Raw genomic sequence first — 16499 nt, 5'->3', positions numbered from 1 at the left:
AGACATAATTCGAACTAATTGTCGAGTCTATGATTTATAATGGTTAATGGTTTGTCGTCAGCATTCTAAAATTGGAATTCACAATCTTGTGAAGATAATAATGAATTGATGTAAAATTTATATATACACATTTTACATGTCTTGCATAAAATACAGTCCCAATTTACCGAATATAACTGTAATCATATTTATAAAATTTTTTTAAAGCTTTATGATTTTTCAAAATTTGAAATGAAAACATGACTGAATTATTTTTGAAATTCCGCGCAAATGAGTGACGTAATTTTTGGCAATTTTGCCTTTTTCCGGCAATATTAAACAAATTTTTTTCCACAAAAAAGTTGTTTAAAATATTTTTTTTTTCAAATTAAAAAAAAAAAACATAAAAAATTAAGAAACCTTTGATAATTTTTTATAGTTATATTTGGTATATTGAAACTGTATTCCATTTTTGTTTGAAGAACTGGGTGCAAAAAGTGTTTATCATAGTCAATATTTAAAAAAGATGCAGAAAAAACTCTAAAAGGAAAATTCTGATAAAAAACTGTGAAACTGTATAAAATACGAAAAAGTGTTACAGGTTTTTTAGTTCTTTTAATGGTTCTATAAATTATTCAGATTATTCTGATTTTTTTAAAAATCGGAACCTAATTTATTAAGTCTTTAAGCTGTAAAATGAAAAATTAAATAGAATTTAAGAATTGAAAATTCCTAAAAATTAATTTCTCAATTTTTTTTCTTCATATTTTATTAAAATTAGCTTTAAAATCACTTGAATTAGTTTTAATAAAACTAGTAAACATTTTATCAATTTTACAATTTTTTTGTAAATTCATTCAGCGATGTTTGGATAATTCGCCCTTCAGTCAAAAGCTGTTCAAACATTTTCATTAAAAAGGTCAAAGTTTGTATCGAGTGGGCAGATTGGAAATTGGAAAACGCAATTATAATCCAAATGATTTTTCTTGAAGGTGTCAAACTAACTTGAAGTCGTTATTGTATAGTCTGAAAGAAAATAAAACACGTTATTATACACACATTGTAATATGAACTGAATTTATACCCAATACAATTCAACGAGGTGAACGAATTGGTTTTTTTGGTTTTCAAAGGAAAAAAGATCCTCTGGAGTTCTAAAAAATCTGTAATTTGATTTTTTTAAAAAATGTAGAATGCTCAGATATGTAGCTTTATTCCGGGTATGCAGTCGAAATTAAGGTTGCACACTTTTTTTGGAGTTAGTTACAATTTGTTTCCGATGGTCACAGTTGACAAATCGTATCTTCAACACACTTTTCGTCGTGATAGGGAAGTCAAACAATGGGCAGGTGAGTGAGCCACAAAAAGTCGGTAATCTCGTTCCAAAGTTTATTTATTGTTAGGATGTTTTGACAATAGAGGCGACTATGACACCTATTGCAAACATTACTCAGTGAGTGGACAAAATCTGAAAAACAATTGAAAATGAAATTCGGGTAGAGAATAACCATTCAAGTTCCTGAACGATTCAAGTAAAGAAATTTTATGGAAACTCTGAATATTTATATTTTCCCGTTATCTAAAAAAAATTGTTTAATAGTATTAAGTACTACCAGACATAAAACTTCACTTCTAAACCACGTTCAAATGCTTAACAAGTATTCAGATTGATGGTAGGAATGTGCGGCAAATCTCAAAATTTGCAGAGCTCGGCAATTCGGCAAATCTATTTTCCAGTATTTGCTGAGCACTGCAAATCCGGCAAATTCTGCAAATTTGCCGTGCCTAATAAACTCCGAAAAATGAAATTGTATTATATTGATAAATTTTGCCGACCTCTACTTTTTTGAAATTCGCATAGCTCAACAAAAAGCAAATTCGCCAAATTTTCCGCACACCATGCCTTTTTTAAGTGTGACAAAAGCGTAGTGATAACTGTAGAATATATACATCAAATGAGCTATCACAATATTGTGCAATTTTCCAACAGACTGTATAATTGTAACGCTTTTCGGAGATTATAACATTTTTATGATTATCAAGTTCAGCAAAACAGTGATAAAGCAGCGAATATTGTGGTCTGAATTTTTGAATTAGTCTAGCTGCTAGTCTTATCAAATCGAGTGCAATTATTATCGCCTTACTCGTCATTCGAAATTTATCATAAAAATACTATAAAAAGGTTGTTGTACAGGAAATAGGCATCAATTTTGTTTTATTGATACTAATAAAAAAAATGATTTCCCAATTAATATTTTTAATAATATTGCTGTTGAATATTATTCCAACAACTTCTGCCACGTGGAAAGATGTTATCAAGCCAAAACCATTAGATAATTTATCAGCTCAGTGTCTCAATGATACGAACACCTGGATAAACTCGTTGGAGATCTTCGGAACACTTTATGCAGAGTGTATTATAATGAAAAAGTGTAATGCGAAAGAGTTGAAGGTGTTGAGGGATAATTTGTATGCTGTTCAACGTAAGTTTTTATCAGTGAAATTGAAAAATTAAACTCGAAAATTTTAAGAACTGGATGCTTTTGGACAGTTTCCTGGAGCAGGCCTTCTGGAACTTAAAACTCTTTACGATGGATCTTACCAAGAATGTCAGCGTGTCAGTGGGAAAAAGTACGATGTCAACTACTGCTACCTGCTTCTCACACCTGGAAAAAATGTGTCTTCTTGCGCTCCCTCAAACTCAAAATCCTTGTATTCCCAGTTACCATTACGAATTGCTGTTTGTCTCCCCGATTCCTGCAATCATCAGGATATGATTGACATTTTCAATGAATTGTCTCCGTATCCTTTTACAGCGTGCAGTGCCTATTGCACAAAAAATGAGGTGAAGAAAGACACTCCATTCTGGGGATTTTCGTGAGTTGCTTTTTGTTTTTAATTTTGGCTCCACTGTTTGATTTTCAGAATATTCTTGATCGTTATGGTTGTCATTGCGGCTATTGCATCAATAGTAGATTATGTAAGAGAAACTGTCTATGGCTTATCGAGTCAAAAGGAAAATAATACATTTTTCAAAATTCTGCTCACCTTCTCACTTTGGACAAACGCGGAACTTCTTCTCTCCGTCAAAGAGCAAAAATCAGGATTTATCAAATCACTTGACTGCATCCGACTTCTCTCAATGTGCTGGGTTGTTACAGGTCACTCATTTCTCTACCTGATTCTCGCAGATACTTTGGAACCTGTCTTGGACTTTCCAACTTATTTTTGGAATCACCTACTTTTGAATGCTTTTGTCTCCGTGGACACCTTCTTTGTTCTGTCAGGAATTGTGGTGGCTTACCTATTTTTCAAGACAAAGTTAACGAAGAAAACGATCACAAGCCCAATGACGTGGATTCTATTCTACGTACATCGATATTTACGGTTAACCCCTCCCGTAATGCTTTTTATTGGATTTTTCACTGTTTATACACCGTATATTCAAGGAGCATTTTCAGCATCTGAACTGAGTAAGTACCAAGCTCAGAATTTGATAATATTTTAAATCAGATCAGGGAGGGGTGGCAATTGCCGTTTGGCAAATTTTTTGCCGACAAATTCGGCAAGTCGGCATATTGCCGGGTTGCCAAACATCAGTTTGCCAGAATTATGTAGGGTGATTTTTCTATATGACGGAAGCACACAAAACTGTGCGGTTTTGAAACTTTTTTCCCAAAAAAATGTGTTACTTACTTACTTAGTTACTTATTGCCAAACATTTTAGACAATTGCCGTTTTTCCTGCTAATTCGTCGTATCGGCAATTTGCCGGTTTGCCGATTTGCAGGAAGTTGTCAATTCCGGCAATTTGTCAATTTGACCCACCTCATTTGCCGGAAAAAAAGTTGTGTGCCGCCCAATGATGTCATACTAAAGAAGCTCCAAACCAATTAATTTCTACATAAACATAGAATTTTTACAAAAACTAAATCAATTTTCAGACCAAATGGCTCCTCAAGCTGCGGCTTGCAAAACTTTATGGTGGCAGAACCTTCTTTACATCAACAATTTCGACGACGGAAACAGTCAAAACAGCACTTGTTACGGAATCACCTGGTACTTGGCAGTTGATACTCAACTCTATCTAGTTGCTCCAATAGTTTTGGTTGCCTTGTACTTTTCATTTGCTGCAGGTACTGCTATAATTGTTGCTGGATGCGTTGGAAGCATCATCACCACGTACATTCTATTTGGAGTGTATAATGTTCCAGCAGATATCATTGGGAATGGAGATCAAACAAAGTTCTTTAACATTGCATACTCAAAACCTTGGATTCGATGCCCGCCATATCTTGTGGGACTTCTCACAGGATACCTTCTCGCCACCTATGGATCTAGGAAGATCCGGCTGAACTGGGCATTAGCCATCGCTGGATGGATAACTGCATTTGTAATCGCTGGATTTTGTCTTTTCGCAACTTATGATTACGATAAGGGAGCACACTGGAGCACGTTCACTAGAGCCACATTCTACAATTTCCACCGGCTAGGATGGGGAGTATTTGTGTGCTGGGTTGTTGGAGCGAACCATATGGGATGGGGTGGGCCTATCGATAAATTTATGTCTCATCCCATCTGGCAACCGTTTGGAAGACTATCATATTGTGCTTATATTGTTCATTGGATGGTTTTGTATTACTACTTGAATGTTGGAGGAGTTCTCCATTATTCATCGGCTTGGCAAGTGGTGAGCACAATTTAAGAAGCAGAATGTTTGCTTAAAGGTGGAGTAGCGCCAGTGGGGAATTTGTTAAAAACAACTTTTTTGGTCCCAAAATGACCAAATATCATTATCACACTTTTCCAAAAAATTTTGAAAATTTTTTATTTACTGTCAAAAAGTGGCAATTACTCAGTTTTTGAAGCTCATAATTTTGGAAGTCGACCAAAAAAAAAATATTTTTTCGACATTTTTTATGTTTTAATTTTGTTCAAATTATTTGTATTAAAACATTGTAGGGGTCGAAACATGCGGCATTTCTGTAAATTTCCTCATGCGATATTCCTTTAAATTTCTTCAAAATCACGTATCTTTCAAAATTTTGGCAATATGGCAAAACCCTGACCGGAAATTATGAAAAATCTAAAATGTTTTGGAGTGTTTTATTATGATTTTTGGTTGTTTTGTATCATTATAAGTGCATTCAGACAAAATCCCCACTGGCGCTACTCCACCGTTAATCAACTTTTTTTCAGTTTACCTACATTGCGATTCCAGCTACACTTCTCTCATATGTTCTTGCATTTTTCTGGAGCTGTCTTTTCGAAGTTCCAATTTTAAAGTATCTAGTGTTCATAGTTCATAGTAAATTTATTGTTTTAATTTAGACTCGAAAAAATGCTCATTGAAAAGCTCATCGGAGGAGGTGGACGAACTTCATTGAAAGTTGAAGATCTTGGAAAAAATATTGGAAAAGTGCCTGATGAGGAAGCTGAAAACGAGAAAGTTCAGTGTGAAGCTCTGAGAATCAATATTTGAAGTTTTTTAAGAACAAGAATTTTTCTTCTGATCTCGCTATTTTTCACCTGGATAAATTTTGAATTTCTAATTGAACCAAAGTCTCAATTTTAGGAAAATAAAAACTGTAATCTATCAACAAAAAAATTTTCGGAGGAGGGGCCTAATCATTAACCTATGCCTAAGGCTAAGCCTAAGCCAAAGCCTAAGTCTAAGCCTAAGCCTATTACTAAGATGTTAATTATTCACAGTCTAGATTGAAATTCAAAAATTAACTTCCATTCAAAACTTTTTTGAGTAAAGCCAAGCACATATAAATTTGACAGTATGGTGTTTAATATTTAGTAAAGTCAATAAAATTTTATAGACAAATGTAGAAACTTGTGAAGAAGGTACGCCGTACCTTCTTCACAAGACATTTTTTAGAACACTACTAAAACAAAGTAAGAACCCAAAGTTATTGACCTTTTTCTCGATATTACCTGCATTCCTAAAAATTCAAAAACTCACTTTGAAGTTGGGGTGACTAACCGCAATATTTTATGCTTACGTTGAAACATGAATTTTTCAAACAACTTTTGCCCAACCTTTGAGTTTGACTGTTTTTATGAATCGTTACCCACCCACTCTTGTCGTCATTCTTATCAGAACAGTTCAATGTTTCTCGCCTAACTCGTCACTTAAAAATATTAAAAGATGCCCTTGAGTGTATTATAAAAGACACATAGAACATATTGTTTTATGAAAAGCACACAATTATGACTCGATTATTATTTCTTGTTCTATCTTTATTCCTACCCTTCTCCCACTGCATTTCGACAATGAATTCCAATTGGAAAGACATTTTCGATCCAAAGCCCCTTCACGATTTGTCAGAGAAATGTCTAAACGACACGGATACATGGCTTAAATCGCTGGAAATTTTTTCGACGGTATCAGTGGAATGTCTCACACTGAACAATTGTACAACGCAGGAATCAAAAATTCTAGACGAGAATTTGTATGCAGTTAAACGTAAACTTTATCACTCTTATTATAGATATTTTTTCAATTTTAAATGTAAAAGTGCAGAAGTGTTCAATCCAAAAACGGAGACTTTTTAATATTGGTTTTTTTTTGCAAGATTGCTTTAATTAATCATATAGATTGTCTTCCTATATTTTTCAAAATGCCTTTTTGCAAATCTGTACCCTAGTTTTATAAGTCATAAAATTCCAGAACTCGACGCATTTGGAGAATTCCCAACTCCTGGATTACTCGAACTCAGAACCCTTTATGATGGGTCTTATCAAGAATGCGACCGTATTGATGGCGAAAGATACAAAACCAACTATTGTTATCTTATTCTCAATTTTGGGAAAAACATATCTTGCTCGGCACCTTCCGTGTATTCCAACGTAACTTTGCGGATGGCTGTGTGTCTTCCAGATTCCTGCAGCCATCAGGATATGATTAATATTTTTAATCAACTGTCGCCTTATCCATTCACTGCTTGTGATGCATATTGTGTGAAGAATACTGTTGAGAAGGATGTGCCATTCTGGGGGTTTACGTGAGTTTTTGCACTCACAATTTCTAATTTCTTATCATTTTAGGGTATTTTTAACTATAGTAATTGCTGTTGCCATATTTGCTACGCTTTTGGATTACGTCCAAGATGCTGTATTAGGATTGAGCAACCTCAAAGAGAAGAACATTTTCATAAAAATCATACTGACCTTCTCCCTCTGGACCAATGCTGAGTTAATTCTTTCTGTGAAAGAGCATAAGCCAGGGTTCATCAAATCGTTGGACTGTATTCGAGGCTTATCGATATTTTGGGTGATAACCGGACATTCGTTTATTTACATGACGCAAGCGGACACAATGAAGCCGGTTATGGAATTCCAAAATCAGTTCTGGAACCATTTGATCATAAATGCACCGGTGTCCGTTGACTCCTTTTTTGCATTATCTGGAATTGTGGTAGCTTATTTATTTTTCAAAATGAAGCCCAATATAAAAATGGCCGCAAGCCCAGTTACGTGGATTCTTTTCTACGTTCATCGATATTTACGGTTAACTCCTACAGTAATGATTTTTATTGGATTTTTTACTGTCTATTTTCCATATGTTCAAGGACCGTTTGCAGCTTCGTTCTCAAGTAAGTTTATTTATACAACCTGTGTGGTAAACTTGCCGAGTTCGGCAAATTTGGCAGATTTGCCGTAATGAGCAATCTCCGAAAAAATGAGAAAATTGTTATATTCCTAAATAGAAACACCAAAATTTCTGAATTCTAAGCAAAATTTTGATTTTTGAATAAATTCCGTGTGGAGTGTTGGTCTACATAAAATTAAAAATAACTCCATTTTATGTTACTTTACTACAATTTCTAGAACAAAATCATGCTTGGTGTGTGCGCAACGTAGTGCGAAAAGGCAGTTATGAAAAGCGGCCGACACATGCAGGGTTCCGTAGCTTGGCGTGAAACGAGTAACTTGGTGTCTGCGCAACGTAGTGCAAGAAGGTAGCTTTTTGGAGCGGCCGACACGTTTAGGGTTCCGTAGCTTGGCGTGAAACGAGTAGCTTAGTGTGTGCACAACGTTGTGCGAAAAGGTACTTATATGGAAGCGGCCGACACGTTCGGGGTTCCGTAGCTTGGTGTGTGCGCAACGTAGTGCTGAACGATAGTTATTTGGAGCGGCCGACACGTTCGGGGTTCCGTAGCTTGGTGTGTGCGCAACGTAGTGCTGAACGATAGTTATTTGGAGCGGGCGACACGTTCGGGGTTCCACAGCCTGGCGTGAAACGAGTAGCTTAGTGTGTGCGCAACGTAGTGCGAAAATATAGTTAATTGGAGCGGCCGGCACGTTCGGGGTACCACGCCGCATTATAAATTTGGATACATGAGACGGCCTAATGGGAGCCCTCGTGGCAAATTTCAAAATTTGCACAAGCTCGGGAAGTTCGGCAAATCTACTTTTTTTAAAATTCACCGAGCTCGGCAAATGGCAAATACGGCAAAAACACCTCTTTACAGATGTTCAATTTCCACAAGTCGAGGCATGCAAAGACTACTGGTGGCACAATCTTCTTTACATCAACAACTTCGACAACAGCCAACATAGAGAAAGAAACACCTGCTACGCAATCACTTGGTACTTAGCTGTAGACACTCAACTTTATATTCTTGCACCAATTGTGCTTATCGCTTTGTTTTTCTCATTTGCTGTTGGAACTGCAATTATAGTGGCTGGATGTGTTGGAAGCATCATTGCTACATATATTCTTTTCGATCTTTATGATGTTCCCGCTGATCCACTTGGTAATGGTGATCACCGGTATTTTTTCGGAATTGGCTACTCGAAACCTTGGATTCGATGCCCACCATATCTAGTGGGACTTCTCACTGGGTACCTGCTAGCTACTTATGGAACTAGAAGGATCCGATTGAATTGGGCAGTCTCGATTGGTGTTTGGATTGTGGCATTTGTGGTTGCTGGATTCTGTATATTTTCAACGTACGATTATGACAAGGGAGAGCAGTGGAGCACGTTTTCTAGAGCCACATTCTTCAATTTTCATCGACTAGGTTGGGGAGTATTCGTGTGCTGGGTCGTTGGAGCAAACCATATGGGATGGGGTGGACCTATTGATACTTTCATGTCACATCCAATTTGGCAACCGTTTGGAAGGTTATCATACTGTGCTTATATTGTTCATTGGATGGTTTTGTACTTTTATTTGAATGTTGGAGGAGCTCTACATTATACGTCTGCTTGGCACGTGGTGAGTGTTTTTTTTTAAATATATTTGTCATCAACTAAAAATGTCTATTTCAGTTTCTCTATATTTCAATTCCTGCAACAGTCCTCTCATTTGTGTTTGCTTTCTTCTGGAGTTGTCTTTTCGAAATGCCAATATTAAAGTAAGTTGCTTAAAAATTGTTCTACAAGCAACATACAATATAACTTCAGACTTGAAAAAATGTTGATCGAATCGTTAGTTGGAAGATCTCAAATGCCACCTGCCAAAACAAGTCTCAAGGAAAAAATCACTGAGGAAACAGAAGCATCCTACGAGGATATGGAGACGGGGAAAATTCAAAGCTGCAAGCTATGATTTTTTTGGAAAATAGAATGAAAACGAGCATTATTTGAAATTTATTACGATCTCTGTTTAAAATAAAAATTATTAATTTTTATTGTACACATTCATTGGAACTTTTTTTTCCCGTAATTCATGTCGCCACAATTCTTTTTAGTTTGAAAACTTTAGTTTTTTATTATCCTTTGAGCCTTAAAAGAGGGTGTAGAGTTTGTGGTCGAACTTTTTATTGTTTTACCAGCCGTTCGCAAGGGCTTGCTCTGGCTGGCGTACTCCAAGTTGTTTTAGTAATTCTAAACTTTCTGAGACTTTTTTTTTTTTTTACTTCAAAGTTTCTAATACTTCAAAATTTCGAAGATTTTTTCAGAAAATTTGAATTCCCGCCAAAGTTTTTCTTAGAAAATTTGAATTCCCACGAAAGATTTTTCACTGAAAATTTGAATTTCCGCCAAATCTTTCCTCGGAAAATTTGAATTCCCGCCAATTTTTTTATCAAAGAATTTTAATTCCCACTAAAGTTTTTTTAACTGAAAATCAAAAAAACAGTTAGATGGTGATTTCAAAAAAGTTAAACTCCAGCCGGTGTTTTCAGACACAAAAAATTGACTACACCAGCTAGTTTTCACAAAATTTTGATTTCTTTTTGTTGGTTAACTCATGTTTTCTTACGGAAACATAGCCCCAGATTGTTGCGAGGTGCTCGCTGGCTGTCTCAAAATTCACGTTTTCTCGCGGACGAGAAAACTTGAGAAATGTGAGAAAATGGCCTAGAAAATCCTGGAAGAGGAGAATTCCTCGTCCACAGCCAAAATAGCGTGTGAAAGAAGAGACGCAGACGGCAAAACGGTTATTCTTGGCGTTTTTCACGTCCAGAGAAAAAAAGTAGTATCTGCGTCTCTCACGCCCAATGGATAGCGAGAGTTGGCGCCAACGTGAATTCTCAATGAGGCGCGTTTGCTTCAAAATTATGCAAAAGGACAGCCAACGACCACGTGTGCGACACACCAACGCGTGGCCTCTTCTTTTTTTTTTTCGAGTTTTATAATTTCCTTCTGCCGTCTTTCTCTTCAAAAAGGGAGTAACAAATGTGTCTTGTATGACCGGCACCTGTTTTTTCTGCGTCTCCGAGCAAATAGTTAAGAATGGGTCATAAAAGTTGAGGGCAACAATTTTGATCCTTTCTGTGGTAGGTTTCCGAATTTTCAAAACGTTTTATATTTTCAAAAGCATAAAACAAGTGTGTTTAATCTTAAATTGAAAATCTTTTGTTATGTTTTTTTTAAATTCCCACCAGTCGAATGAACTTTTCCGCTTCTGTGTAAAGTTTCGTATCACTTTATTGCATATTTTGCGTTCAACTTTTCTTTTCAGAAAAAAAAATTCCGCAAGAATGGATGCTATTCTGATGTTGGCCTCGACTCCTTTCGATCATCAAAAACAATATCCGAATGTCTATTTGAGCGGCATCATGTATTTCATGCAAAAATTTGGTGAGTATTTATACATAGTTGAAATTCTGATTTTATCGATATGTTACTAAAAACTTTTTTGCTTTTTTGAGCCATTTTCGGACAATTTTTTGTGGGTTTTATTGACTTCGGAATGTCTCATTTTCGTGTTTTTTGAAATAATTCTCTGAATTATTGAATTTTCTTGGAGTTCTTTTTTCTTTCTTTCTCTCCCACCTCGTCCAGTTTAAACCTAAGCCTAAGTCTAAGCCTAAGCTTAAGCCTGAACCTAAGCATAAGCCTGAGCCTAAAACTGATTATAAAAATTTAAACACTTTTTTTAAACACTTATGCAAGTCCATGTCAACAACACAAATGTTCAGTGCCAAATTACACCCAAGAGCAGACAGAATCTCTGGAACTGATTGTGAAAAATTTGAAGGAAGCTTATAAAGGTAGGCAAGTTCAGAAGTATTCCAAAAACTTTGAAGAATTTCAGTTGACCTTGAGAAGAAAGATGAAGAAATTGTCCAATTGAAAGGTTGGTTTTCCCAGTTTTGAATCTCTAAGTTTATTTTTTTTGTGTTGCAGCTCAGCTCCAAGCTGTTCACTGTCAGAATGAAAATGTGGCCTATTCTAGCCCCACAATCAGCGATGATCAGTCGATTGGTTCTGACGAAGGTATATTTGAATATGTTAGGAAAGTTCTTAAATTGATTATTTCAGGTAGTAGTATGACAGATGAAAATGTCCGTCTTCTTCAGGAAAAGGACCAAACAATCGAAATTCTTAAAAGTGAGTGATGTTGTACCGAATCGATGCACCATGAGCCCAAAATTTGGATTTCTCTAGATCTCATTTTCTAAATTGAAACACATTGTTGAAACAAAATTTTAACTTTACATTTTCTGCAAAAATGTTGAAAAGCAATTCAGCTTTTTAATTTTTTAATTGAAGGGTAGACTGAATTTTCAAGCTTCTTGAAAACGAAAATATGTTTTAGAGCAATTGGAGAAGCTCAAGTTGGACAATGAGTCGTATGAAAAGTCATTCTTTATTGTGAACGACATGTATGCAACTGCAGAGATTGAACAGATGAAAAAGAAGCTCAACAAAATGAACGTCAAACATAGAGCCCTGTGTGATTATTATCGATGCAGGCTCGACTGCAAAACCATCTATTCGAATGAAGAGAAGGAGTGTCTGGAAAGAGAGATGGAAGAGCAGAAGAGAATCAGTAATGAGCTCAAAAAGAAGCTGGATGCAGCGTTGGAGCATATCGATGTATTAAATGGTAAATTTTAAATTTTGAAGTTTTTATATTGCGTTGTCAACTCGATTTAGGTACATTAAAGGTCGATGGAGGATCAGAAGTTACCAAATTTTACCAAATCTGGTGATCCATAGACCTTAAATGTACCTAAATCAAGTTGAAAACGCGATATTTTTTTCGAAAAGTTTTCAAGAAGTTTCATTATGAAAATCGGTGTTCTCAGACAATTTTGAGTCTAATAAAGAAATGAAAAAAGTCGACTACACCACTTTCAATTAGTAAACTATAGACTCAAATTTGTAGGTTTTAACAATTTCTATGAGCTTCCCACATGTTTGAATGTCTGGGCTTCACTTGACTGAAAAGCGACCCGCGCCTATTTTTTTGGTGTAGGCTTGATTCACATTTATAGTAGGCGTAGGTTGCCTTCACAGTGCATATGCTTAACATTTCATTTCAGCTGAAATTGAGGATCTCAAACAACGGCCAAAAGTGGACTTCTGACGGGTTATTCAAAAAACGTGGCTTTCATTTTTACAAAAATCTTTCGGTGTATGTACATTGTCATTTATTTCAATTTGATGGATTTTGTATTCACTTATTTATTTGAATTTATGGTATCAGTGAAAATGTTTTTTTTTTGAAAATATGATTTTCACAATGAAACAAAGCAAAGTTTTCAAAAAATCTTCCTGTTTTTTTGAAACAGTTTTAAAGTTTTGGTAAATTTCCAAAATTTTTAAAAGTATGAGCTTTTGAGGAAATCCAAAGCAATTCAGCATGTACCGACCTCTACAATGTTTTAATACTTTAATAAATAAAAAAACTTTTGTATAAAAAATGTAGAAAAAACTTTTTTTTGTCGACATCCAAAATTATGAGTGGCAAAAACTGAAGAAAAAAAAACTAATTGTCACTTTTTGACAGCAAATTAAAAAAAATTAAAAATTTTTTGAAACGTTTTATTATGATATTCGGTAATTTTGGGAATATTGGAGTAGTTTTTAACACTTTCCCCACTGGCGCTACTCCACCTTTAAGAAACCTTTTTAGGCCAGCCAGGGAGTACGTGGCTGATTGCCAACTTCAAAACTACCCCTTGCTCATTGCAAGAAAATGTTTACTTTTGTTGATTTTGAAACATCACTCTTGTTCCTCAAATCACTGAGATATTGGCTTATCCTTCCCATTTTGAATTCCTCAGATTTTTTTTCAAAATGTTAGTATAAAAACCCCACTGGTAAACTTGAAATGGCACGTTTTTGACCCGTTTGCCAATTATTCAACGCTCATTCTTCTTTCAGGGAAAAATATGGATATTTTGGCTGGAATGAAACTTGAAAAACTTGATAAGTCGTTGGTCGACGCAAATGAAGCTCTTGCCGGAAAAATCGTTGGAATCTACTTTTCGGCTCATTGGTGTGGACCATGCCGCAACTTCACACCGGTTCTCAAGGTATTGAAATAATTTTAAAACTTTAGAAATACAGCATTTACGATTTAGGATTTCTATGAAGAGGTTCAAGATGATTTCGAGATCGTCTTCGCCTCTTCCGATCAAAGCGAGAGTGACCTGAAAAATTATATGGAGGAGTGCCACGGAAACTGGTATTATATTCCATTTGGAAATGACGCCGAAGAGTAAATTTCAATACGTTTTATTAGCACATTTTTAACTGATGTTTCAGGAAGCTTTCCACCAAGTACGATGTTAGCACTATTCCAACTCTTATATTCCTCAAGCCAGACGGTACTGAAGTAACAAGATATGGACGGAAAGATGTTGAAGTTGGAAGGAAGAATCCAAAGGAGATCGTCGCCAAATGCTTAAAGTAAACCTGGTAATTAAATTATCTGCGATGTTCTTTAGCAGTTTTTTCAAATTATCTCTCTTCAAGTTATTTTTAATGAAAAAAAAAGAGTTGTCAATTTACTTACCCATTGAATAAAATTTCAAAAACATCCAAATAGAGTGTCGTGGAAATTCTCTTTTTCATTCTTCATCAGATAATTTCCGACCTGCCTATACTAAACGCGAGCGACAAACAAATTTTCTGCCGATATCAATCAGTTCCCGATTTTTTTTACAAAAAAAAATAGTTTGGTACTTTTACAGTGTAGATTCACAAAATTTTCAGATTTCCAGTTCAATTAATGCTCTGAAAAATTTTCAAAAAAATGGAAGGCTTAAGACAATCTATGCTTCTAAAATATTTCTATATTGTTTTTCTATTTTTCAGTATACATAGCCAAGCCAATTGTGGTATAAAATATTATTAACAAGTGTTTCGCTTGAAAAATATATTGTAATGAGATTCCCTTGAGATTCATTGTGGGTGGGATAGGTTTGACATGAAATCAGAAGCATCTTTAATTTACATCAATTCTTGCATTAAACGTCCTCACTATCAAAATTATCAAAAATGTTTCATTTCCAGAAAGTAATTTTTCTAATCACTACTCCATTTTCCATCGTCGCAAACTTTATTCTTACTTTGCTGATTATTTCAAAATCCCCGCCACAAATGGGTAACTATAAGCATTTGCTGATAGGAGTTTCAGTGTTCGAAATATTCTATGCAGTGTTGGATTTTGTATCCGAGACTGTAATTTTGAACATATGGGGTGTGTGTATAACTTGCGGACTTTTTCAGACAGTGCTTTCAATTAAACGATCGTTTGCTGTAGTGGTTCCGTATGAGGAACGATTTTTCGGAAAAGAAATTGCTATGATTCTGAACTGGAAGTTCTAAAAATGAATATGTTTAGATATACATACATATAATTTAAGGTGCGTACTGTGCTTTTTCCGGATTCTCCTTGGGCATGTTCGTGATTATATTCGCGTATCGGTACTTTGTAGCAACTGGAAGCATACTTCTCCAAAAGTTTGAAGGCATCAAGATTTTAACCTGGTTTTCATTTCCCATTTCATATGCTATTATATGTTTTTTGTTGGATTGGATTCCTCTTAGCTCTTCTCCAGAGATGGATACTGTTGTGAGGTGGGGCAAACTGTACAATATTACGATTTAAGGATAACTGCAGAGATGCTATGTTAAATGAGCTGAATACGACATTGGATAAGGTTGTATATACGGGGCCATTGATATTTTCAACGCACGATAATTCATTGCAATTTACTGCTTTCCTGACTTTTGTTCTGCAATCGGTATTAACGGTGAGAGTTCATTTCACAAACAGTATGCAAAGATCCAAAAAGTTGTAGACCACCTCATTTGCCCTAATCATATTTTTTGGCCTGCGTTGCTACTTAAGTATCGGAAAATTGGTAGATCACACGGATCTTCGATCCGTCGGACTGAAACAAATTCAGAAGCAATTATTTGTCGCGTTGGTGTTTCAGGTAGGCGAGTGAGCACATATACTTTCAACTGTTCCAATCATTTTAATGCATATCCCGGTCGCTGCACTTTACATATGCTGTTTTCTTGATATTGTGCTCCCCCAGTTTTCAGTTGCTACGACAATTGCATTATTCCCGGCTATTGATCCACTTCCAACAATTTTCATAGTCAAAAGCTATCGATCTGAAATATTAAGTACTGTAAAAAATTTTAAGATAATGAGTAAGCTCACGTAACTATTTCAGAAATTTTTTGGCCCTTGGGAATTAGGTGTCAGGAGCAGTCAACAGCTGTGGGACATGTGGAAAACATTATAAAAGTTTTGTAAATTTTTTTTTCCAAACGCAATTCTTTATTTTCTTTTCTTCATGGCAGAATAATCAGAACTCTAAATATATAGCAAAAATGAAAGTAAACTCTTGTTTCGTCGAACTTTCTGACTCGGCTCTCGCTCTCTCTTCAAGTAAAATTAAAAGGATTGTCTACTTACCCGTTGAAGAAAAATTACAAGAACGTCCTAATAGAGTGTCGTGGAAACACTCTTTTTATTCTTCATCAGATAATTTCCGACCTGCCTATACTAAACGCGAGCGACATACAAATTTTCTTCCGATATCAATCAGTTCCGGATTTTTTTTTCACAAAAAAAATAGTTTGGTACTTTTACGGTGTAGATTCGAGAAGTTTTCAGATTTTTATTTCAATCAATGCTCTGAAAACATTTTTGAACAAAAAAACGATTTATGTAAAACGATAAAAATCGGTTTATGTGTACTTCAGCAGTATAAAAAATGTGGGCGGCTGCTTGGATGAAGGCGGCAGGCAGGCATATGAATGCGGCAGGCAGGTACGGATAATTTGAGTCAAATGAGCAACTTTGTA

The 16499-nt window shown here is 35.4% G+C and overlaps 4 protein-coding genes, 1 non-coding gene and 1 pseudogene across 7 annotated transcripts; 5 read left to right on the top strand and 1 right to left on the bottom strand.

Annotated features, from left to right (window-relative positions):
- The first annotated feature begins 2193 nt into the window (after positions 1-2193).
- oac-32 (Nose resistant-to-fluoxetine protein N-terminal domain-containing protein) lies at positions 2194-5535 on the top strand. Of its 2 annotated transcripts, none has more exons than NM_001313185.4 (6): positions 2194-2462; positions 2511-2856; positions 2905-3452; positions 3923-4668; positions 5178-5263; positions 5310-5535. In NM_001313185.4, exons 1-6 carry the CDS (start codon positions 2216-2218, stop codon positions 5458-5460), a joined length of 2124 nt encoding a protein of 707 aa, NP_001300114.1. In that variant the 5' UTR covers positions 2194-2215; the 3' UTR covers positions 5461-5535. The 2 variants fall into 2 exon arrangements, with proteins under 2 accessions (NP_001300114.1, NP_001300115.1); NM_001313186.4 differs by having other exon boundaries at positions 2208-2462; positions 2905-3140; positions 5310-5483.
- Positions 5536-5613: 78 nt separating this feature from the next.
- On the bottom strand, positions 5614-5665 carry F52F10.8. Its single transcript, NR_068608.1, has one exon. It is a non-coding gene; the product is annotated as an Unclassified non-coding RNA F52F10.8 (non-coding RNA).
- A 425-nt stretch (positions 5666-6090) lies between these two features.
- oac-31 (Nose resistant-to-fluoxetine protein N-terminal domain-containing protein) lies at positions 6091-9623 on the top strand. Its single transcript, NM_071040.5, has 6 exons — positions 6091-6453; positions 6658-6991; positions 7035-7582; positions 8462-9210; positions 9264-9349; positions 9399-9623. Exons 1-6 carry the CDS (start codon positions 6198-6200, stop codon positions 9541-9543), a joined length of 2118 nt encoding a protein of 705 aa, NP_503441.2. The 5' UTR covers positions 6091-6197; the 3' UTR covers positions 9544-9623.
- A 1274-nt stretch (positions 9624-10897) lies between these two features.
- On the top strand, positions 10898-12753 carry K02H11.9 (FRIGIDA-like protein; the record flags this gene model as incomplete). The annotated part of the gene is made up of 7 exons (NM_171436.3): positions 10898-11018; positions 11360-11431; positions 11476-11517; positions 11568-11657; positions 11703-11771; positions 11980-12270; positions 12710-12753. The coding sequence occupies exons 1-7, from the start codon at positions 10919-10921 to the stop codon at positions 12751-12753; spliced, it is 708 nt and encodes a 235-aa protein (NP_741509.2). The 5' UTR covers positions 10898-10918.
- An 808-nt stretch (positions 12754-13561) lies between these two features.
- Positions 13562-14085, top strand: trx-5 (Thioredoxin domain-containing protein; the record flags this gene model as incomplete). Its single annotated transcript, NM_071039.2, has 3 exons — positions 13562-13705; positions 13754-13890; positions 13938-14085. 3 exons carry the CDS (start codon positions 13562-13564, stop codon positions 14083-14085), a joined length of 429 nt encoding a protein of 142 aa, NP_503440.2.
- A 587-nt stretch (positions 14086-14672) lies between these two features.
- str-216 lies at positions 14673-15947 on the top strand (annotated as a pseudogene). The gene is made up of 7 exons: positions 14673-14855; positions 14904-14992; positions 15042-15254; positions 15298-15430; positions 15479-15616; positions 15729-15812; positions 15863-15947. Coding segments are annotated over exons 1-7 (925 nt in total).
- Positions 15948-16499: the final 552 nt, after the last annotated feature.

The sequence above is a fragment of the Caenorhabditis elegans genome, chromosome V (genome assembly GCF_000002985.6).
Source record: "Caenorhabditis elegans chromosome V".
Lineage (NCBI taxonomy): Eukaryota > Metazoa > Nematoda > Chromadorea > Rhabditida > Rhabditidae > Caenorhabditis > Caenorhabditis elegans.
Note: the sequence above shows the minus strand (reverse complement) of the source record. Positions and strands in the feature narration are given on the sequence as shown.

Excerpts from the sequence above, each read along its gene's own strand:
- oac-32 (NM_001313185.4), top strand. The coding sequence starts at position 2,216 with ATGATTTCCCAATTAATATTTTTAATAATATTGCTGTTGAATATTATT. Across the intron at positions 2,463-2,510 it reads TAATTTGTATGCTGTTCAAC|AACTGGATGCTTTTGGACAG; the intron begins GTAAGTTTTTAT and ends GAAAATTTTAAG. Across the intron at positions 4,669-5,177 it reads ATTCATCGGCTTGGCAAGTG|TTTACCTACATTGCGATTCC; the intron begins GTGAGCACAATT and ends ACTTTTTTTCAG.
- oac-31 (NM_071040.5), top strand. The coding sequence starts at position 6,198 with ATGACTCGATTATTATTTCTTGTTCTATCTTTATTCCTACCCTTCTCC. Across the intron at positions 9,211-9,263 it reads ATACGTCTGCTTGGCACGTG|TTTCTCTATATTTCAATTCC; the intron begins GTGAGTGTTTTT and ends TGTCTATTTCAG. Across the intron at positions 9,350-9,398 it reads TTCGAAATGCCAATATTAAA|ACTTGAAAAAATGTTGATCG; the intron begins GTAAGTTGCTTA and ends ATATAACTTCAG.